Here is a 24,782-nt window from a genome sequence, read left to right as displayed (position 1 = left end):
ATGATAAAATGAATAGTGTAATTATTATGGAATCAGAGGGAGAATACCTGGGAATTGTTGAGAAATAATAGAAAAAAGATCTATTGTTTTTCTTTTGTGTGTGGTATTGCCCCCAGAGCATTTGATTAGCACTTCTGGGAAGCAGGATACTATACTATTCAAAATACAGTTTTGAAAACTATTATACTATTCAAAGTACAGTTTTGAAAACTGTTATACTATACTATTCAAAATATAGTTTGGTTTTTTCTGTAGATGAAGGTTAGTAAATCTTTGGGTGGAAGCTCACAAAATGTTAGCAAAATGTTGGTTAGAAAAATAATCAACCAAGGGTAAATAAGGATTTTTTGTTTTTTGTTTAAAAAAGATTGGATCTTTTCGCTCTTTTTCAAGAAAACCAGTACTGAAGTTCTTTGTTTTCTTAAGTATCTTCATGCCCTTGTCACTTTAGTATGAAGAATAATGTTAACCAATTGCTTCCTTCGGATAGTAAAGAGTTTGTTGGGAAACATTTAAAAAAGAACAAGGAGCCATGTTCTGTACACATATTTTTTGATTATTGACCACAATTTGAGCCCAAAATTTCTGTTGCTAAATGAGACAGTTGTTAAATGAGTTTTGCCTCAGTTTACAACCTTCCTTGCCATAGTTATTTGAATGACTGCTGTTGTTAAATTAGTAATATAGTTATCCCAAAGCTGCTGTTCAAAAGGTAACTGGACTTTCTTGGTTTTTTTTGGTTCTTGGTTTTTTTCTTGACAATATTTTGCTTCTCATCCAAGACGCTTCTTCAGTTCTCGCTGAATGGTGGGGAATTCAAAGAAAAAAAAATGAGAAAATTCAGTTGCCTTTTGAACAGCACCTTTGGAACAACCGTGACCTGGATGATTGAGAATCTTCAGAGACATTTAGTAACATGGTTGTTAAGTGAATCTACCTTCCCTAATGACTTTGCTTGCCAGAAGGTCGCAAAAAACAACAATAAAACAAATTGCCCTGGGACACTGCAGCCATCATAAATATGAACCAGCTGTCAAACATCCAAATTTTGATCACATGACCACAGGTGCTTCAGCAGACGTAAGTGAAAAAAACATGTTACTTTTTTCAGTGCCATTGTAATTAAACGGTCACTATATGAATGATTGTAAGTCACATATATCTGTAGAGATGGCCAACAGTTAAATAATTATCCAGTTAAATTATTTAGTGGCCAGTTCAAGATTGGAATGAATTGTTCCATGCCAGAAGGAAGGCTATGAGTAGGAGTGGATGAAAGCTAGATCTAATCCATGAAGATATAACCCAATGAAATTATTTTTCTAGAGCTTGTGAAAGCAGCTAATTCTCTTACACTTTTGTCTATTGTTAAGCTATGGTGTATTTTTATTTTTCTTCTCCCTTCCTCTTTTTTTTCAGGAACAAAGGAAGTTTGTGAGGCAACACTTAGCTAATCAGTGCTGGAAAGAAATAGTACCATGTATCTGTGGCTTATTTAGGATTATATGATATCACTAGATTTTCAACCTGTTCCATCAGAATTCCATTGTGGATGGATTCATGAAATATCATTTCCTATATAATTAAGCATAAGAGTTGGAAGTGACCTTCAAAATCTCCTAATCTAAACCCTGAAGAGTACAGAATCCATTTGATCATGTCTGATAGAAAACCATCTAATCCAGGGGTGTCAAACTCATGTCATCACGGTGTCGTCACGTGATGTAATTTTCCCCCTTCGCTAAACCGGATGTGGGCGTGGCCAGCACATGACACATCCGGCTCATAGATTGGGAGTTTGACAGCCCTGATCTAATCTGATGTTTGAAGATTTTCAGCAAAATAGAAGTCACTCTTTCATTGGGCAGTGCTATTCTATTAAATTTCTATCAGATTTAATAGGAAGCACTATTTAGATCAGTATTGCGATGTTAGGAATAAAAACTATGGAATTCTATGTAGTACGAGTATCTTGTTTCTCTGCCAAAACTCATGTATTTATGAGGGTCACAGAGTTGGTCATTATGTGCCCTTCTCAAATGTGTGACTGGAACAAGAGTGTTTGTCTTGTCTTTTCCTCCTGGGCAAACACACATGGGATGGACGTTAGTGCAGTGAGAGACAAACAGGTATGATTGTGACAATGACATTAAGGAAGGACAACTCAGGGAAGGAATATTTTATAAAGCACTCCCAAGTAGAGTTCTTGCCAGCTTTATTTAGTCAGGAATGTTCTGTAACAAGATACATAATAACGGTTTAATAGCTACAATTGTTGAAGTACTTTGTTTATTTCTCCTGGGAAATATGGTTTAAGAATAGATTGTTGATTGCTGCAAAGGAGACAGAGCAGTATTTATAGCTAATATTGGTTGGACTGTAGAAATCCAGGATTCTGTATCGTGCCTAGAAAAAATGAAATTGATTCTTTCTAGTGTAAAACATAATAGGAACAAGTTTTTGTGCCATGCATATTCAGTTGAGGCTAGGGATGCAGAGCTGTTTCATCGATAAGATGAACTGTCAAACTAAACATAAAAGTATTTATAGTTAGCAAGATTGTTATCTGGCCTGCACTCTTGGTCTCTAAATCTCCTAGCAAAAAAAAAGATTCTTGTTTTTCCACAGATATCTCCTTTTGCCTAGAATGACACAGTGGTATGCTACCTAGATCCCTTTATTATTGTCAGTTAAGGCAACTACATCAGTCCAAAGTTGCTTTGGGTAATGGATAATGCCAAGACTATAGAAGCAAGAAGAAGTTGAATCGCGGCACAAAAACTATGGAATATGATAGACGTAGAAGATTGTGTAGTATATGGTAGATGTAGCAAGAACATGATCTCAACTCAGACATAGGAAAATTACCCCACATTTCAAAAATATAAATTAATTATATATATTAGTTTATGTGAATAAACTTAAAAGGTTTGTGTAACTGATTTTTATCTATACCTGAGAGCTTAAATCTTCCCTGCTACCAACCACTCATCCTGCTGTCCAAATTTAGAATGTTAGCAATGGTTACAGGAGCTGAATGCAAGTTTCTCCTAAAAATGAGTATATATATTCTTGTCATTTTTCAAAGCTCTTTCCGTATATTTTGTGAGAGTAGTAGACAGACAGATAGATGGATAGTTTATTCTTTTTTAATTAAACTAATATTAAATTTATTCTTGCATAGCTAGGAAAACCTAGAGAATTCCTCAGAACTGCTAGTTGCTAGGATACTTGGTCTTCATTGTTTTTGTGAGTTTCCCTATGTATTGATGAGGTAAAGGAATCTTTTTTATTAAGTTATTTATTTATTTATTCCACTTATATTTTGCCAACCAATGTGAGTATCTAAGATTTACAGCAATAAAACCATATAATACAAACATTAGAACACCACAAGTAGAAAGATAAAACACAGAACAACAATTGAAACAACAGAGCAGCACGTAAGCCACTTAATGGGTTGATTCTATTCGGTTTATTTATCTGTTTATACTGCTACCCATCTTGTCAAGCTGATTCTGGATGGAAAACACTGTTAAAGTAATTTAACAATGAATAAAAAAATAGATATGCATACATAGCAAGAAGAGAAAGGCAGAGAGGAGCAACTGAGAAGAGGTTCATCTACAATACATTAACAATATGTCAAAGGTTCAATCAACTTCCTGACCCGTATGGCTGGAAGAACCCTCAAATACTCTCGGGAACAATTTTCCATTAAAGTAACTTCTAGAAGGCATTAACAAACGCTGCTTTCAGGAGGCAGAAGTATTCCTTCCCCAAATGATTCCTGTATATTGTAATCTAATGAAAATTGAACGTCCCTGTTTCTCCTAGAAGGAACATTTCAGACAGATCGATTCTGATTGGAAAAAGCAGCCTTACAGGTCTTTAGGATAAAACCATCATTTTAATTGCTCCTCTTTGCAATCAGGGCAATCTGTGCAATGACAAAATTTACATCTGTCAATTGCAAAAGGTCACACTACTTGGATCCTACACGGATACATGGCATCCCAGGTTCTTGGGAAGAACTCAGTGCTTACAAAGTTCTCTGTCAGCTAATGAAATAGCAGCTGTGACTTCACATTATTGTGAACATAAGATCATCATCACTTTCTTCTCCTTCTTCACCATTGTTTATCCGCTTGCAGGATGAAGGCCTCTTCTGCATGTTTCCAACCAATATGGTCCTGAGCTTTCTTTTGCCAATAGGGCCCGCGATACTTGCTGGTGTCATCAATCCATCTTGTTTTGGGTCTCTCGTGGATGCTTTTTATCAAGTCGGATCTATTTTATGACTCCCGTGGTCCACCTGCCATCCGTTCTTCTTGCTATGTGACCAGCCCATTTCCATTTCAATTCTTTTCCTCTCTTGATGATATCGTATACTTTCATTTGTTCTCTAATCCATGTGTAAGTCTTTCTGCCTTGTCTTTTAATGCCAAGCGTGTATCTTTCCATGGCTCTTTGAGCCACTCGTAGGTTTTTTACTAATAAGATAGGTGGATAAAAACCCTAATCCAGTCTAAACATCTGAATGATTATGCCATCAATCTTAATAATAAGTTTCCTCTCTTCTCTTATGTTATCATATGTGACTGTGTTAGATTGTGTATGCCTATGAGAGTGTGATTATGCATGAAGGTCTACAACAGTGTTCCTCAATCTTGACTAATTAAAATATGTGGATTTCAACTCCCAGAACTCTCCAGCCAGCAAAATTCTGGGAACGGAAGTCCACACATCTTAATGATAAAGTTGCAATAGGGAAAATTTGCATGCTAGTGGGAAGATTTCTGTCTCATATACCCAAATAAAGGGACTAAATGCTGTGGATATTTTTTGACGTTTGGCAGCAATGGCATTTTTTATGGAAGGCAGAGCTGAGATTAAGAGGAGTAAGCAATACCATCTAATGCTTTCTTCCAGTTGGCAGCAAAACTTAGATTGGAGAGAGTCAAAATTCAGTTTCTCGAGAAACCTTTTCAACTTGAAATGAAAATGAGAGGATTTTGTTCCTCTGTTTTTCTACTTCTTGTTTTCTGTCTACTATTCACATCTGACCATAGGATGGGCCAGCTCTGAGAATGACTATCACCGCCTCCTGGCTTCATCCTGTAATTAGATGCTTAAGCAGAAAAGTATCCACAGCCTTTGCTTTCAAATTTCACTGAAATGATCAGCCCCCTTGTGGCAAATCATCTCCTTGCAAAGTTGCTTCCTGACTCAAATCAAAGACTTTCAAGAATTCTAGAATTTTGGGAGGGGCAGGAATAAGGGGCATGAAGAGTGGGAAATGAGAGAAAAAACGAGGAATAATTAGTTTTTGTCCTGATATCCTTCTGTTAGTAGCAGCAATAGAACTGTCTTGCATAAGGACCACAGATTTCCTAATTTGAGGAACCATTTATTTGATTTTTTTAAAGCTAGTCATGTATGCCTTGAAGAAGTATTTCTAAGAGTTTGGTAGAGGCTATTTTTACACACTACAGGCAAGTAGGAGAAGATTCTTTTGTAAGTTTATTCTAGTACGTTTGTCTTTTCTTCAAGAAGTTTGGTGTAAAGGAATATATATCCTTTTTTTTACAAGGATTAAGGTGATCCAACTGGCTATATAATTCATTTGTGGTTTGAATATGGGGTTTCCTTATCCAGCATTCTTAATTGTGTTATGTTGGCTTCCTTTAACAGAGCTAAATGCCAACCATTAATTCTAACTCCTAAAATTAAATCTGTATAAGCCAGAAGAGGGTGATGTCCTTATATCAATAGTTTCCACATTAGGCTAAATCTGTGTAAGCAGAGGGACAGTAATTATTATTATTACAGTGAACAATTATATCTGAAATAGAGTCTTGCTATAAATCAGGAGCTCTTAGCTAGGGAACCATTGGGAGATCCAGGGATAGACTTCAGAAGATCTAAGAACTTGGATGGGAAAAATCCTTTTGTTTCTCCCATGAGCTGTTCAGAGCATCCAGAAGTGGGAGGTGCTTCAGTCTCTTCTGGAAAGGCTGGGCATACTGTGTTAGATTAGTTTTATAATATAATCAATGTATTTTATTTTATGCAGATAGATGCATTTTTCCCATGAAGGGGTCTGTAGTTTTCAGCAGGCTCTGAAAGGAGTCTGTGGAACCAATTGGTTTACAATCTCTGTTTTAAATGGAATAAATTGGAAAACTGAGGGTACAAAGCAATAATTTGGGGTCTAGGAAGGCATGAATTCGTCTCTACAATGGATTAGCATTAGTTGTACAATGAAACACTAAATGTACTCTTGATAAATCACTCCTAATATTCCATTTTTTCCTCACATTTTTTTTCAAGATCTAAACATGGAATTCAACCCCTCAGACCATCCACGAGCCAGCACAATATTCCTCAGCAAATCTCAAACTGACGGTAAGTAACCAGCTATAAACTACAATTGGAAAAAAGCCTAGTACTGGATCATTGAACCACAATGTTGCTTATGGTTTATATTCCTCTGAGACATTTTAAGATTATGTAGAACTTAGGAGTCAAGAATGCCCATTCTTCTTTAACAAAAAATATTATTTTATCTTGGCATTTTAAGGGGTCAGTTATCTAGCAAAAACCCAGCTCCATTCTATTCCTCTTTTGTTTTAGAATGGCACTGAAAACCCAAATTTTGGAATATATGTTTTGTGAATCATGTTGATTGATCAGATATAAGTGAAATTACATTATAGGTATTCTCCTGTAGAGGAGTACCTTTATCTTTTCCTATTTTTTTTGCTTTTTGATGGCTCATTTTTACTGAGTTTTAATACAAGCTATCTTGAGTCTTTTTAGTCTTTTCACTTTGGTGATCATATAAGTCTTATTAATGATGATGATGATGTTTTAAACCAAGATGCTGTTGGCTCATATTGTGTTTCCAGTATCAATAAATTGTTCAAAGTCTAAAACATCTGTATATAATATCAGAAATCATAATATTCAAACCTTAGTGGGGAAATACTCCAACATCATTGTTGAAGTGTTTTTTTTTAAATACCGGAAACACCTGGTCCATAAAATTCTGTGGAAAAAAGAGTTTGTAAATACTCATGCTATATTGACTTAGCTTCCCAATGTAAGACTATCAGTAGTATTATTTAAATAATTGTTTCAAAAATAGGACAGCTATTTGCTGTCTGTGTTTTGTATACAGTATTTTGTTTTCCTCTAATTTCATTATTGACATGTCAAGGTAACCATTTTAAGCATCTGCTGAAGTAGGGGCTAACTTTTCCAAAGCTTAAGACACGATGCATTTAGAAACTTCTCATTTTGATGAGACATGACTATGTCTACCAATAGTACTAATAGTACTATTTTGAACATCTTACACATGTTTATGGCGGGAGACTTTGCATTATTGTCATTTAATTGAATTGGAAAGTGAATATTCTTCATGTATCTGCTGTCGTTCATAATTTTTGACTGCTATATCAGAATGGAGAAAAGGGCTATTGATTAGTATACTTGATATAATTAAATATGCAAAATCCCCAGTTTATCTATTTCTGTTTTGTAACTGATTAACATGGAGAGCCAGTTAGGAGTAGCGGTTAAGGCTATCAGCCTATGAATATTAGTGCCATCTTAGGCACAAAGCCAGCTGGGTGATCTTTGACCAATCATTCTTAGCAGACTAATATACCAATTCATAATGTTTTACAGCCTTGTGTCTTACAATGGCAAACCACTTCTGAAATCTTGCCAAGAAAACTGCAGGAACTAGTCCCGGCACTTGCCATAAGTCAACAATGACTTGAAGGCACAAAAGCAAACAAAAGTAAAAACTGATTAACACAGAATCACATTCTATTTGTGAGATAAGAACCATTACATTTCTTAAAATATTACATTGTTACATACTGTAATACATTTTATAAGAACCAAAAAACCTGCTGTACTCATTGTGTATAAATTATCCATGCAATTAAGAGCTTAGCAGTATTTGGTCTGTATATCATTAGTCACTTTTTTTAAAAAAAGAGCGTTTCATACATATTTTTCAATACCATACTGTGCACTGTATAAACCATGTATCTTTTTATCTAAAAAGAAATCTTGTTTAGTTAATCATCTGCAGGGTGGAATGGATGCAAAGGCAGAAACAAGAACAGACAGAGTATTTTTGAAACATTTTCCTGCTGTGTTGTTAAGAATATTAGCAAGAAGAATTTTCTTCCCATTTTCCCTTGCTTTTGGTGTGGAAGAAAAGTTGCTAGTGACAACAATATCAGCTTCTCTCATGTGAAGTAGCAAATACTTGGAGATGACCTTATTTATTGTTGTTAATTGCAAAATCATGTCCAATCCATTGCGAACCCATGGACAACGTTCCTCCAGGCCTTCCTGTCCTCTACTATCTTCTGGAGTCCATTTAAGCTCATACTTACTGCTTCAGTGACTCCATCCAGCCACCTCATTCTCTGTCATCCTGTTCTTCTTTTGCCCTCAATCGTTCCCAGCATTAGGCTGTTCTCCAGGAAGTTCTTCCTTCTCATTAGGTGGCCAAAGTACTTGGGTTTCATCTTTAGGATCTGGCCTTCTAAAGAACAGTCAGGGTTGATCTCATCTAGGACTGACTGATTTGATTGCCTTGCAGTCCAAAGGACTCGCAGGAGTCTTTTCCAGCACCATAGTTCAAAGGCCTTATTTTTTTGGCGCTCAGCTTTTTTTATGGTCCAACTTTCACAGCCATACATTGCAACTGGTAAAGCCATAGCCTTGACTACATGCACTTTTGTTGGCAGGGTGATGTCTCTGCTTTTTAGTATGATGTCTAGATTTGCCATAGCTTTCTTCCCCAGGAGCAAATGTCCACCTTATATTACACAGCTATTACTTTAAAAAAAACCAGTAACAACAAAATCCATAAATGTTGAGTGGAAGCATACATTTCATTTTATAAATAATTCGTCCCTCAACCTTTCTCATACAATTCAGTAATGAATGAAGACTGAAACTGACAGTTCTTTGATTAAAAAAAAAAGATCAATCAAGGATTTTCATTTTTTAAAAAAATCTAGATACAACACAATTTCTGTTCTGAGCTGATGATTATCTGCCATGAAGTCATTGTTAGCTATCATATGGATAGATGGTCTCCATGGTAGTCCTTCCATAGCCTGGTCTTCCAATACTGTTCCCAACTTCATTCAAACTGAAGTCTATCTACCTTGAGTTAGTTGTCCTCTTATTCTCTTTCCTTCTACCTTTCCTAACATTGGGGGCTTCTCCAGAGGCCTAACTCTTCTCATAAGTAGGATAATTTGAGCTTGGTCATTTGTGCCTTGAGTTAATTATTCTAAATTAAAAATGGTTAATCCAGGTTTATGAGGTGCATATGCTCCCATCCTTTGTTTTCATTTAATTTCCAACTATAAAATTCCATCAAGACAATTCAACAGCACAATGTTCAGCTTCTTCTTCTTGTTTTTACATAGAAAGTAGGCCTGTTAAAGCTTTCCAAGATTTAATGCATCTTTTTTTTTTTAATATTGCTTATTATTTCCTTCCAAAGAATGAGGAAATAAACTTGGAGCCTGGTCTTTTCTATTGCAAATATTTTATTCTAAGAATAGGCAAGAATTACTCAGAAGTATTTTGGAACACATTTCTGCAACAAAGATGTTTAATCCTTATGTTGGTTGAGTGTCTCGCCAAATAAATTTAGGCTGAGGTCGAAGACTGCTGTCATTTCTCTTGAGTGCTGCACTCTTTAAAAGGAAAATACAGACACACTTCCAGATTCATTGATCAGCAGAGTTGAACATGATCATTTATTAGTCTGCACTTTTGCCTTCCCAGGAAATTAATAGTGTTCGCTTTAGAGTACAGCTTGATGTAATCAGAAGAGGATTCACTTACTCTTAGGTTGACACAATATTTTTTCCTCCCACAAATGGTTGTGTGCAACAAATTGCAACCACGATTTCTTTGAAAAATGTGCAAGAAACATTGACAGTCATGTATTAAATTGCCCTTTTCTCTTCCATATTCTAACAGAGGAGTGGGTTCTTTTGAGATTTAACATGTGGGTTCTAAGCTTTGTTTTCTTACAACCGTAATCTCCATTCCAATGACAATGCCTGAAATTTGGTGGCTTGTGGCTTCCTGCCATTTTTAGGTAGGGAGTACTCCCAAATTAAGGCCCAAAGAGACTTCGTCAAATAAAGAAAATATGTTCAAAACCATGTTCCTTGAAAAAAAATATTTGAGAGAAAAGGAGTAGATCTTGATTCTGCCTAGATTGCCTTGCTTGCCCGCTGTGTTCTAGGTTCTCAGAAAAAAAATACATTAAAATTATGTTAATATTCTAGCCAGCACAATACAGTCTTTCCCTTTTCTAAATGTCTAACATTGTTTATGAAGTGAAGAGCAAGTTGCTCTCTTAAGTTTGTACCAAAAAACACCATTAAGGTATTTAGTATTTAGGACTTACTGGAAAGCCAAAGAACAGAAACATTGGTTGCAAATACTTTTCTTGGGTTCGTGTTTTCCAAGAGGCTGCACATCTCTAGAACTTGTTATCTTTAATCCATATGGAGCAGGGGTGTCAAACTCGGGGGACAGATCCAGCCTGCGGGATGCTTAGATCAGGCCCATGGAAACAGCAAAGGACTGGCCTGCAGTGCCTCTGCCAGCGAAAATAGAGCTCAGGAGGGCTGTGAGCTCCGTTTTCATTGGCAGATGGTTGCTGGAGGTCATCGTAGCCAAAAATGGAGCTCAGAAGCCCATTTCCACGGCCAGAACTCTTGGGCCACCACAGGTGCCCCCAACACGAATGATGTTGAGCTGATCATGCCCACCCCAGCTCTCCAAGGTCAAACACAACCCTGATGTGTCCCTCCATGAAATAGAGTTTGACACAGAGGTGGTATTCAGCAGGTTCTGACCAGTTCTGGAGAACCGGTAGCAGAAATTTTGAGTAGTTCGGAGAACTGGAAAATACTACCTCTGACTGTAGATTTTACAGTATCCTTCCCCTGCCATGCCCACCAAGCCATGCCCACAGAATCAGTAGTAAAAAAAAATTGAATCCCACCACTGGTTTAACAACCCTGAGCAAGTGGATGTGAGGATTAGCAGTGATATTCAGTGCAAAGCAGAAAAGAGTCAAAGCTATTGAGCCTGCTATATCAGCTTTCTCATCCCAAAGTTTCAAATATTGGGACAGAAAAGTTTGAAACATATATAGGCAGCCCTCGACTTACAACCGCAATTGAGCTCAAAATTTCTATGACTAAGTGAGTTATGCCCCATTTTACGACCTGTCTTGCCACAGTTGCTAAGTGAATCATTGCCATTGTTAATGACACATTTGTTAAAAGTAAATCTGGTTTCCCCATTGACGTTGCTTATCAGAAGTTTGCAAAAGGGGATCACATGACCCCAGGACACTGCAACCCTCGTAAATATGAGTCAGTTCACGTGACCTGTAATGGTCATAGTGTGAACAATGGTCATAAGTTACTTTCTTCAGTGCCGTTGCAACTTCGAACAGTCACTAAATGAGCTGTTTTAAGTCGAGGACTCCCTGAATAATAAATATATATTGTACTATGAATACTATATTAATTTTATATGCTGCTCAGCATCTTTGTGATTTGGGCAGCAAAGCCCAATAAATAAACAAAGAAATAAAATTGGCAATGGTGATTTCAGCTTCCGTGGTCAAATACTGGGGACTGCTGAGGTCCACAGGCCCAACATTTCCTTCAACATTTCCAGTGCTGATGCAAGAATTGTCACTACTGCATTGTGAATATCTCTGGTGTGGTTTATATATTTAGTTGCTCCACTTGGGGTCAGAAGATTTCTATTTGAAGAAAAGGTCTATAGCATCACTACTTTGTTCAGCCTTATATAGCCAGTTAGGTAGAGCTCTGTGTCTATAAAATTATTCTCACGCTAGGTGGAGATGAAGTAAAGCTCATATCAGTCCGAGCAAATGAATTAGCGTAGCTTAGAAGTTATGATAACAGAGTATTCCAATGCCTGTTTAAAGATTATTGTGTTGACTGTTCTCGCCCTCTCCTCATTATTCTAGTGTCATAATATTGTTACATTCTCAGCATGACTTCTGATTAGCCAAGATTAGTTTGTATACTATGAAAATATTAAATTGTTCATGAAACTCCAGAAGGTTATAACTATCAACAGTAGTGAGACATAATAAAAATGCATAGCTTAATTCGATGGAAGATGAAGTAGTAATAGTAGCAGTAACAGAAATAGATTTGAAAGAAATATTTAGAAATCAACATTTTGATCAGTCTCATAGTCCCATAGTGTTCCTGTGTCATCAAAGGAAATAAGTTCTCAGTTTTTATTGAAATGAATTATACTGTGGAATATAATCTTGATATTTTGTTCTTTTCAGGCTGCTAAATTCCTACGTTAGGAATGCTACACAATCGAAACTACTCTTTAATTGTGAAACTCAATTCTTAATGTGCTCCAACATAGCCATCTTGAATATGCACAATGAATTGTTAGGTAGTAAATGGTCTTTCAAATCATTGCATGCTACTATAGAGAAAATTCAGAGCCTTTTTCCTCATTTTTTTTGAAACTTAAGAATTATGCTAATACAGGTGGTCCTCGACTTGCTACTACAATTGAACCCAAAATTTCTGTTGTCATTAATCGACTCATTAATTAAGTGAACTTTGTCCCATTTTATGACCATTTTCACCACAGTTATTAAGTGAATCATTGCAGTTGATAAGTTACTGACATGGTTGTTAAGTGAATCTGGCTTCCCCATTGACTTTGCTTGTCAGGAGATCACAAAAGGGGATCCCAGGATCTCAGGACATTGCAACTGTCATAAATAGGAATCAGTTGCCAAGGGTCTGAATGTTGATCTCCTGACCATGGAGATGCTGCACTTTTCATAAGTGTGAAAACTGGTCATAAGTCACTTTTTTCAGTGCCACTGTAACTTTGAATAGTCACTAAATTATTCAACTAAACTGTTGTAAGTTGAGAACCATCTGCACTTTGTCAACTAGGAGAAGAGAGAGTGTCATCTATTTTTAAGACAACACAAAAGAGTTAATTCTTGTTAGCTTTTTGGATATCTTCAAGGAAATGTTTTTGATACACCCAATGTTGTATTGAGCAATAGGGTTGGGAGTTTAACCAAACGGAATGGTACACAGATTGGTTTTTAATGAGCAATAGTTCCGATTTTTATTAGGGCTGCTAGAATTCTAGTAATGGTGCTAATTCATTGCGTGTTTGTGTCTTATTTCTAGTGATTGCCTGACAAACCCTGAATAAAAGTTTTTTAGAAGTGCTTTGGCATTGTCTTCTTCCTAAGGCTGAGAAAGAATCACTTGCCCAAACTCACTCAGCTGAATTGTATGCCTAAGGGCAAGACTTACAGTCTCATGGTTTTTAGTCTGGTGCTTTAATCATTAGAACAAGCTGGCTTTGTTTATTAATCACTACTTTATTAAAATTATATGTTAATTTATTGTCTCACATTCTTTTACATCACGTTCTGTTCAAATATTGTGGGTTTTAACAAAGAGCTTGCTTTATTGTGCTATTCTTGTATTTTAGGATTTATTGAAGGCATGTAAGCTTTTTTTATATATTAAGAAATCTTCATTACATGTGTTTGCACAGGGAAGTAGCATGTTCTTTGCGTATAATAAGTGATATTTTTATATTTGAAGAATTAAGGGACAATTACAGAGAAAGACTTTTTGTTCAAAATCTTGAAGAACTTTTGGAGTTTTGATTATCTAAATCAGGGGTCTGAACTTTGAACTTTTGATTATCTAAATCAGGGGTCTTAAACTCGTGTTGTCATGGTGTCATCACGTGGCGTATCGTCACTTTTTTCCCATTCGCTAAACGGGCGTGGGCATGGCCGGCGCATGATGCATCTGCCCCGCGGGCCATGAGTTTGACAGCTCTGATCTAAATGAAACAAATGGGAATAGGTACAATGACACTAAAAGAGATGCAAAAGAGAATAAGACAATTTGGTAGCATCTGAACCGTTTGAAGTTACAACCATGCTGAAAAAAGAGTTTTATGACTAATATCTATGGAGATTGTCACTTATCCAGGTCATAGTTGTCCCAAAGGTGCTTTTTCAAGAGGCAACTGGACTTTCTAATTTTTCTTTGAAGAGATGAAGAAGCTTCTTTGGTGAGAAGCAAAATGCCTTCACAGAAAAAGCAGAAAGTCCAGTTGCCTCTTGAAAAAGCACCTTGGGATTTTATGACCAATGTACGCATTTTGAACTTTGCAACTTATGAACCTTAATCACAAAGCATTACAATTTGATATACATTATCCTGTACAGTTGGTACTGTTGTCGTTATCATATTGGAAGTACCGAGACCTTTCAGGTTGAAAAGATTAATCGGCGACATCACCGCTGCCCAGTGGAAGCCTAGTTGGGGGCTCCTTTCATGTCCTCATTGGTACCTCAATCATATGTTTGCCATTGCAATTGATACCCATTGGTTTTTTTCCCTTATTCCCCCCCCCCCCTTTTGAAGATCACAGAGATTGGAGAGGGAGGCATTACAAGACAGCAAGCAGGCATGCAATAGGAAATACAGATTGAAAGGAATATGCCCTAAACAGAAAGATTGCTTACACAAGTGGGGGGGAGGGAGGGAAAAAAATGTTATAGGCAATCTCTCCTACTAATCCATTCCTCTGTCCCTGCAGAGTGAACAGATTGGAGAGAAAGGGATTATAAAAGAGTAATCAGGCATGCAATGAGGAATTCACTGGGCTATTTGCATATGGCTGAAGCTGGGGGCTGATGGTGCCACTGTATTCCTGATATGTTTTCCCTATTGTATGCCTGTAATCCCTTCCTTCAATGAATTAATTTCCTTTTTGCTAATTATTCCAGGATCAGAGGGAGCATTCAAACAGCAGGAGAGTGATTAGGAGGAAAACCAGCTGAAGGTGTGAAACTGATTAGTCTAGCAGCTATTCCAGAGTCAGGATGATTATTCCAAAAAGTGTGGGATTGGAGAAAAGGAAAGTACGGTTGCAGTCACATGATTTCCCACTTAGAGACAGCTTTGCTTAATGACATGGTTACTGGTCACTAAATGAAGACTACTTGTTCTTATCTGGAACAGTAGCACTTTGAGTAGTGATCTGTGAATTAACATGTACATAATCCATTTGGAGCATTCAGAAGTTAAGAATTGTTGGGTTGGAGACTCACCAACCTGTATAATACATTATAAACTCCTTTAGTAGCTTTATGCTCCATAGTTAACAATTTAATTTAGACTTGGAAATTTATTAGAAAACAATAAAGATGTTTCAACACAAGGTAATGTAGGACCCCCCAGGAGAACTCACTATATCATCATCACTGTAAACCAGATTTCAGGATTATATTTAAATAACTGCACTATGATAATGGAGCTCAATTGTCCTTGGAATTACTATTTTATAACACATTAAAACCAGGTCTCTATCTACCACATAAGAATGAATTTGATTTATCTCATACTGAAACTTTGCCACAGATGCTATATGGCTATCCAGTTTCAATATCAAAGATAGGAGGTTCTGGAACTGAAAAATTTGAATTTTGGGGAGTTCAATTCCACGAAGAACAGAAATATTTCCTATTCTTGGGAGTCTAACTCCCAGAATTATTATTCTTTGAATCCATCTTTGGATGCTTCTCAATATGTAGTTCAATGTAACCTGGACACATGTAGGGGTACTACACAAATTTTTAGGAAAGGACAGTTGGTTTGTTAGTTTTCTAAAGGCAGTGTAGAATGTGAGCAATGAGAAGTGAGATTTGTCTGAGGATTTTGGTGCAAAGGGAACTCATACGTATGCAGAAACTCAGAAAAATGGGTAATGTGATATTCTTCCATTAGCATTGAATGCCCTGGTAGCATTCCAAAACTACAAATCAGTTGAAAGACAAAGAGGGTGGAAGAATGAAATACTATTGTAACTGGGTGCCTAAAGTAACATGGATGGAATTTATGCTTTATTTAATATCGAAAGCTCTGCATCTAAAAAGTTTTGATACTTAAATTTTGTATCTGAAATAAGACAGTGTTGTTTAAAATCAAGATCAAGTTCTATACACAGTAACTTTTTTAAGTTAGTCTGATGGAAACATATAAAATCAAAATGAAGTTCTATATACTATATATACTATATAGTATAGTATATATACTATATATATAATATATAGTATACTATATATATATATATATATATATATATATATATATATATATATATATATATATATATATATATATATATATTTAACTTAAACCTGAAATAATGATTCATGCCTTTCTGCTGTTTGAGTGTATCAAAATGTTTTTGTCCTTGAATGTTTCAATGAAATTAAAAAACTGAATCATGAAATTAGAATCATTTCCTTTATAAAGTAGCATGTTAATATAAGTTTTTAAAATTTACACATTCCAATTATGTATTCATTCTGTAAAAGTGAATATGAACATAAAGTTAGAAAATTCTTCTTTGGTTATCAATTTTTACAAAGGTCATAACTTTTTTAACAATAGATGGTACAAAAATTAATTTACCTCATATAACTTTCATACATGTTATGTTTTTACAGTGAGAGAAAAACGGAAGAGCCTCTACATAAACCATGTAAGTAAAAAAATATTACATAGCATGTCTAAAATATACAGTAAACCTGTTGATCTCCACACCTCCATCATATGTAGACTTTGAATAAAATGAACTAAATTATACTTAAGTCTTCATATGCAAACAGAAGACAAAGCTTGTTCCTTCTAAAATGATTTGAAATTTAATGTTATCTGTCTCATTATATAATTGGTTTTTTTTACATCATCAATGTTATATAAATCATTTATATAATTATTCAAATGACATATGAAGCAATTACATAGATTAGGTCAGTTAAATAATATGGACTTAAAGACTTTACTTGTCAAAATATCAACCAAGAATTCAGTGTAGCAGAATTTTTATGGTATTCGATACCTGAAAAAGAGACATTAATGCATTCAGAATTCTGGGGCTTACAGACATAAGTTTGTTACAATGCTCTGTAAATTTCAGATCATGTTTTAAATACTTTCAAAAATTACATGGTTCTGTGTCTCTCCCTCCACCCCACCTTCTGTATTTATGTCTGTGATTGTTGGATTCACTCTAATACTTAATTATTCTGTTACTGGGGGGGGGTTGTATTTGTTTTGCCTGTTGATGATCAGACCATGAAGGAACAAATATGGGTCTATATCCAGTATAAGAATATTCAGGATCTAGATGTCTGCAACTAAGCCATTTCCACATTCCAAATGTCAATTAAAATCCCAACATGGTAACAAACTTATGTCAATCCCTAAGATCTTTCCACCAGAGGTATTGAGTTTCTTTGGTTTCTTGGGTTGGCTTTGAGTCTGGCCTTCATTGCCATGGCAGTTAACCATTCCTGATCTTCTCCTAATATGGACTTTTTGCATGTTTTTTGCAAAATAATCGGCTTATGTGATGCCCCAAAATAATCTCAGAAAAACTGGATAGAAAAATTAATTTTGCTGATGCTACTGAACTTAAATAGTACACAACAGCTGGCCACAGCTGGTTCCTCCCTCCCTGCTTGATCAAGGTAATGAAATCTCAATATGTGGATCTTCTTGGGTTGGCCTCAGTAAAGCCTTCATTTCCATGGCAGCTAACCATTTATGATCCCCTCCTAATATGGAAATGTTGCATGTTGACTTCCAAAATAAGAGCTTGCATGATGCATCGTCCCCAAAACAATCTCAAGGAAACCGGATGGAGAGATTTGTTTTGCTGACACTGCAGACAACAGCTGGACAAAGCTGGTCATGCTGCATGGTCAAGGTAGTGATATCCTAAAGTTTGAATCTTCTTGAGATAGCCCTGAGTAAGTCCTTCATTGCCATGATGGCTAACCATTCTTAATCCTTCTTTTATGGAACTGTTGCATGTTGACCTTCCAAGTTAACTGTCAGGGTTCCAAGTAAAAGGCCCAACGCAATCAAAACCCAGAGGCCAAGGTGCTCCTCTAAATCCAAATTTATTAGACATGTCAAATTGGCACATCTGGTGAAAACCTGACTCTGAAGGTCCAGAGGTTTTCCCCACCCAAATTAAAAAGTAAAGGTCTTTCCCCACCCCCCCAGTCCACACGTCCATCACTTGATCCAACCAATCACAGTCACAACTCCAATTGGTTTCAGTCTATGCCTCCCCAGCACCTGATAAGAACATCCTTGTTCCTAGGAGAAAGAATTTTATTTTGGCTACAAGTCCCCAGCTATCCCTACTCCCCCTCTTCCATTTCCACAGCTGCAACCAGCCTTGCTATGGAAGCACTGAATGCTCCAAAATGGCTTCAGGGTTGACATTAATGGCTTGCGTGATCATCCCCGAAACTATCTCTGGAAAATCAGATAGGAAGATTTGTTTTGCTAATACGGTTGAATTTCAATAGCACAAACAGCTGGCCAACGGTCAGCATGCTCATAGTCAAGGTAATGAAATCTTGAATTTTGGATCTTCTTGGGTTGGCCCTGAGTAAGACCTTCATTGCCATGGCAGATAATCATTCTTTATCCTTTTCTAATATGGAGCTGTTGCATGTTGACCTTCCAAATTAATGGCTTGCATGATTCTCCCCAGAACAATTTCAAGAACATCGGATAGGGAGATTTGATTGCTGACACCATTGAACTTCAATAACACATAACAGCTGGCCAAAGTTAGTTGTGCCACGTGATCAAGGCAATACAATTCTGAAGTCTGAAATAAGTTGGAGTCTGAAATAATTTGATTTTAAATAAGCATTGCATGGTTCTCTTCTTATATTAATTCCCTATAATTTCTCAGTTTTTGGATCAGAATTGGGAGACGCAGGTTCAAGTCCAGCTTCAGCCCTGGAAAACGACTAGATGATTTGGGGGTCAACCACTCTCTTTCAGTAACTTCCCAGGTTGCAGTTCTTAGGAAAACTGCCAGGGGGTGTGCTAAGTATGAGACTTTAGCCTGCTAGAAGAACGGCAGGATAGAAATCAAATCAAATTGCAGTCAGTTTAAGATCCATAATTTCTCATGAAAGTTTAAGCAGAATTGGCAGTAAGGGGTCACAATTGCCATCTTCCAGAAAATGAGGGCTGCTATCCACAAGACATGATTCAAAATGAATGAGATGGGTCCACATACATGAAGAGAACTGGTATTATTTTTGGATTTTAGGGTTGTTATTGTTAAGCTTGTATGAAGGTTTACAGTGAAAATAATTTCAGCTGTAAATAACAAGAAAGTATCTATTCCTTTTTGGTTTCTACATGGTCAAGGGCCCACACATGGCTTAAGAGCTCCAGGTGATGCGTTTCTTTTAGCAGTCTGTTGTAGACAAAGCAAGCTGGTTTTGCTGCTACTATTCCAATCCTGCTTTTTCTTGTTCTTTCAAATGCAACTTAACGCTTTTAAAAGAAAATGAGTTAAAGCATAACAGGTGCTCAAATTTTGGCACCATTTAGATGTATTGGGGGGGAAATCCTATTGTGCAAGTGATGAAATACTGTCATTATTTTTTAAAATGTTTTATACAGGCCTTAATTTTACTTTAAACCAATGTTTCCTAAACTGTGTTAAAATATAAAGTTTGGGAAGAGAAACTACTCCTCTAAGGCGAATATAACATTCCTCCTGAAGACCACAAGTAATAATTTCCCATTCCTTTGATTCCATTTCCCATATTTTGATTCATTCATAGTTGTAGGTCTTTTGGCAGCTTATTTTAACCATACTCTTTTCAAGTAACGTTCTCACATTTTTAAGCAAGATTTATGGAGATCAAAGGGAAGAGGTTACCAGCATTTTAACAGCTGAACTATTTCCCATGTGAAATGAATTTATCCTCTGATTCATTACACTGGAGACTTTGTTTTTTTCTAAGAGACTTCCTGAAATCCAGTCAGATGCAGTTTTTTTCCCCACTGATAACAGAACAGCTTGCAGCTGGGTATCTATGGAGATTCTCAATCATCCAGGTCATGGTAGTCCCAAAGGTGCTTTTTCCAAAAGGCAACTGGATTTTCTTGGTTTTCTTTTTCCTTTGAAAACATTTTGCTTCTCATCCAAGAGAACTGAAGAAGTTTTTTTTGAATGAGAAGGGAAAAAACCCACAAGAAAATCCAGTTGCCTTTTGGAAAAAGTATCTTTGGGATTTGCAACTGGGTGAACAGAACAGAATAACAGAGTTGGAAGGCTTCTTGGAGGCCTTCTTGCCGAACCCCCTGATTAAACAGGAGAACCTATACTGCTTCAGACAAATCGTTGTCTGATCTCTTCTTAAAAACCTCCAGTGTTGAAGCACCCACAATTTCTGTCACTCCATTGATTAATTGTCAAGAAATTTCTCCTTAGTTCTAGGTTGATTCTGTCCTTGATTAAATTCCATTCATTGCTTCTACTCCTGCCTTCTGATGCTTTGGAGAATAGCTTAACTCTCTCTTCTTTGTGACAGACCCTTAGATATTGGAAGACTGTTGTCATATCACCCCTAGTTCTTCTTTTCATTAAACTAGACATACCCAATTCTTGCTGATTGATGGATGAATTATATACCACCGAGTCTGTATCAGCTTGCTGCTGTTCTTCCTCTTGTTCTCTTTCCTACCATCCTTCCAAAGCTCAGAGTCTTTTCTAGACAACTAGGTCTTTACATAATATGTCCTCAGGAAGGTGTACCCATAACCATCTTCTAAATCAATGGTGTCAAATTTGTGGCCTGCGGGCTGGATGCGTCACGTGTTGGCCATACCCACACTTGGTTTAGCGAAGAGGGAAAAAGTTATGATATGTCATGTGACAATGCCGTGATGATGGGTGTTTGACATCCTGTTCTAAATCTTTATCAGTCAGGATCTGATCATTGCAGAAAATTTAGGAAACTTATTGTGTCTTCTCTGTCCCATGAAATCTTATTTACAAGAACCAATGAAAAAACAGCTTTTGTTGGTTCCATAGATGTGGTTTTGGGATGATGTTAGATTAGAGTACTATTGTTATAAACTTTGGGTTAGATTAATATTTCCATACTAAATTCAATGAAGTTAGCCATAATTTTTGGCAAGAACTGCAATTGAATGAGATTGGAATCCTATGCCTAGCTATCAGGAACAATATTATTGAACCCATAGAAGTCCACTATAGTTCTTCACATACTGGTGACTTTTTTCAGAGCCGCTGTAACTTTGAACGGTCACTAAATGAACTGTTGTAAATTGAAGACTACTTGTAGCAATATTCCAGATTTCTTTAACTCTTAACAATTTTTAGAAGAGGGAGAAAAGCAAGCTGAAGTTTGATGACGTTGCATAGTGTCTCATGAAATCAATTGAATAGCAAATATACACCATCTTTCTCCAATCTCATGGCACCAGGTATGTTGTGCAAATTAAGCATGAGTCAGCAGTATGCTGCAGCTGCCAAAAGAGAAAGATCTAAACATGAAATAAAGAGGAATTTATTGGACCTGGAAATTATTAATCCTATCTCTTAAGAGTCACTGGATGTTTCCAAGTAAATGCTGTACAGCAGCAGATTGCATGCTGTGGTTAAAGAATGCCTGCCTTAGGTAGGGTTGAAGTAAAACACCTTCACTATGATTATGTGATTAGCAAAGTTTTACTATCTAAAAAAGAGTAATGGGCAGCATTTCATATAATGGTTAAGATGGCACATCTCAATAAAGTTGACTTAAGCATACCTTATTGGGTAAGCCATACTTGGTTCAAATTGCACAACTTAGTAAGTCATTAATCCATAGTTTATAGACCACAATGACTCAGTATACATAACGCAACATGCTAAGCCTCAAATTACCCTAGTGTTGTGTGAACTTAAGTCATAATGTCCCTTATTGTTCCTATCTTTTATCATTATAGTTTTAAGTAAGAAAGAGGGGGAGCCAAATTGTTCAGAATATTTCTATGCAATGACATCTTTTTCACCTTCTGAATGTAGGATATACAAAGATGAATACTGTTAAGTTAGCATCACGTTGATGGGAAAAAATTATGAAGGCTTCCTGTCTCCCCTTTTTTATCTGATGGCAGAAGCCTGTGTTACACTGTTAAAATAAAAGGCGTTAATTCCAGATTCTCATCAGCCAAATGCAAGCATACGGTATATATTTTCTGTTTTATCTTCCATTAAGAATCCTCCATTATGTAAGAACGTACATCTTGTTTCTTTCATATGTAGGTGCTCCATCTAACTATTTCACTTTGAAGAATAGACTGATATATTGTGAATAATCTTTTCATCTGAACAAAGGGCAGAGAAAGTGTGACTACTGTGTAATTCTCTCTGACTTTTGCCAGGTTATGTTGACTTGAATGTATCCAGGCATCTGCTAGAGACCCAGAGAAGCTATTTATTGCATTAATATTTTCTAGGAAGGAATGATGTTGGCATCACATTACTGGTACTGTGGTTTTTTGTATGCTTTCTTTTTTCTTTTTTTCCTAGCATCCTCCTGGTCAATTGAGAAGGAAATACAGTTCCTGTTCTACTATTTTTCTGGATGACAGTACAGTCAGTCAGCCCAACCTCAAGTATACAATTAAATGGTAGGTATGGAAGCATTCCATTGCTGAAAAAAAAAATTACACACACACACTCACATTGTTTTGCATTGTTTCTGAATATTGTTTCCAGCAGTAACATTCTAGAAAATGGAACACCTAATATGGATTGTTCTATATGAAATTATGACAATGCCAAATTAATGGTACTTCTCACAGTCCATTGCAGCAGGGCCACAGCCATATAATCAAAATTCAGGTACTTGGCAGTCCACCTACATTTACAACCACATGGGCACTTCAACTTGTCTTCCTGCTTTCCCCACCCCCTCCTCTGACCTTTTGGCTACCCTAAACTCCATGACTTCTCTGTCTGCCTTGGACAAGGGAAGGCATGGCTTCTGGAAGCTGACCAGCAGCTGCCTTGTGAAAGGCCAGAGACATTGTCAACAATGTGGAGGGAAGAAGATGGCGAAGGCCAGATGGGCCCCACATGACCACCTGGGTGGAGGGCAGCACAGTGCAGGGTGGCAGAAGTGATGAAATGCAGGCCCACCAAAACGGCAGAGATGGAAGGGCCGTAATTAAATGGGGGAGTTGGGGCTGGGGCAAACCGAGCCAGGAATGGTTTGGATTGGGGTAGATTTCACCTAATACCTGGGTGGGATTTATTTAAAGACCAAGGTGGGGATTGCCAGGAGCGTCATCGCTTAGTGATATATATGGTCATATAGTATCATGCTTTGTAACCACATTGCTTAATAACTGAAATTCTGGTCCCAATTAGCTTTGTTAAGGATTACTTGTAAATGGTTGCAGAAACACTCTGGGGTGTATCTACAGATTTCATGTAGTGGAAATTAGTGGAATGGTTAAGATTGAGACTTGGGGGGAAAATACATTTTTCCTCACTTTTCCTTCAGCTTCAAATGTAAGCAAAGGATATAGAGGGCCCTAAATAGATTGCCACACACATCCTTAATAGCTTAAATTAGAGAAGTTCTTTTGTTGAAAGTTTGCCTATTGTGGTAAGGTTGCAGTTGAAGTTTTAAAATACGTAATTTTAAAATTGGCAATTTTCTTAGGAAGACAGCATTTGGATGTCTGTTAAATGAGTTCAAACATATTTTCTTCTTGCCTTCCTTCCTGTTTGTTAATGCCACAGCTGCAAATATATTTTTGTTTTTAGTTAACAATTCCAAAATAAATTTTTGTGTCCTTGGATTAATCTAAAGTTTTACTTAAAAGAGTTTCTTCTGATGCCTTTTCTTTTTTTGGTCTTTTTTTGTTGTAAATTTTCAAACGCTGAGATACTTTTGGAACTGCCTGGTTGTTTTGATAATCATTTCTTTTTTTACTGCAGTGTTGAAGATAGTTATGACTGCCTTGATAGATACAGATGCACCACCAAGGAGTAGTTCCCATCGTTTTTTAGCTGTGCTTGTGTGGGGCATGGATATTGCCAACAGCCATCAAAGCTTTGATAATTGGCTCAGAGTTTTAATGTTTATGTGGATGCAGATGTATTCCAAGCCAAAAACCGCAAAATCAGATTACTATTCTCTATTTTTTTATCTTGCACAGTTGCGTCTCACAGCTTTCATAGCATTCAAAATTTAAATATATTGCTTTTCTAAAAAATGGTATGAATTTTCAGAAGGGCCATAGATATTTCTGCCAATGATTTTTGAAGCCCCATGAAAAACAAATTATAATACAATTGGAACATTATTTTGCCTTAATTTATATGTCATAGAATTATGATTATTTGTAAAGCTCTTCTGAGGAAAAATTCTTCCTTTATCGTTATTTATTAGTTGGAAGTTAGAAATCTAAAAAAAAATCTGGACACTGAATAATTGATAAGGCATTGTCAGCAAATAGACATAATGAAATCCCTTTGCTGATTAAAGTTGTCTATCTTCACCACACTATGTAGACATAAACTTTGTCTTAATATGTTGCCTGGTGCAGTATCTCTGCACTGTACTAAGACTTACCATTCTAACTGTTCTGACAGCAAATGGACTTTTATCCAACAAAGTCCCTTATTTCATATCCTTGTTCGTTATCTCTTTCATCTAATTCAGAACATGTACTTATATCTATTAATTTTTAATACTTATTTTTAGAGCTTCCTCTCTTTCAAAATTTACTGTT

The 24,782-nt window shown here is 36.5% G+C and overlaps 1 protein-coding gene across 2 annotated transcripts in view; it reads left to right on the top strand.

Moving 5' to 3' along the window:
• CCNY (cyclin Y) overlaps positions 1–24,782 on the top strand; it is a 110,152-nt gene that overhangs the window by 70,368 nt on the left and 15,002 nt on the right. Inside the window, exons 1-4 of one of the 2 annotated variants that reach the window (XM_087948414.1) lie at positions 4,396–4,416; positions 6,334–6,408; positions 16,643–16,677; positions 22,567–22,667. In XM_087948414.1, the coding sequence (XP_087804540.1) occupies positions 4,413–4,416; positions 6,334–6,408; positions 16,643–16,677; positions 22,567–22,667 (215 nt within the window). In that variant the 5' untranslated portion in view covers positions 4,396–4,412. Of the gene's footprint in view, positions 1–4,395; positions 4,417–6,333; positions 6,409–16,642; positions 16,678–22,566; positions 22,668–24,782 lie in introns of those variants that run through there. The other variant, XM_026672244.2, reaches the window with a different exon arrangement.

Source organism: Notechis scutatus, chromosome Z (genome assembly GCF_049901735.1).
Source record: "Notechis scutatus isolate UNSWTSFEM ecotype Mainland chromosome Z, rNotScu1.2, whole genome shotgun sequence".
Classification (NCBI taxonomy): domain Eukaryota; kingdom Metazoa; phylum Chordata; class Lepidosauria; order Squamata; family Elapidae; genus Notechis; species Notechis scutatus.
Note: the sequence above shows the minus strand (reverse complement) of the source record. Positions and strands in the feature narration are given on the sequence as shown.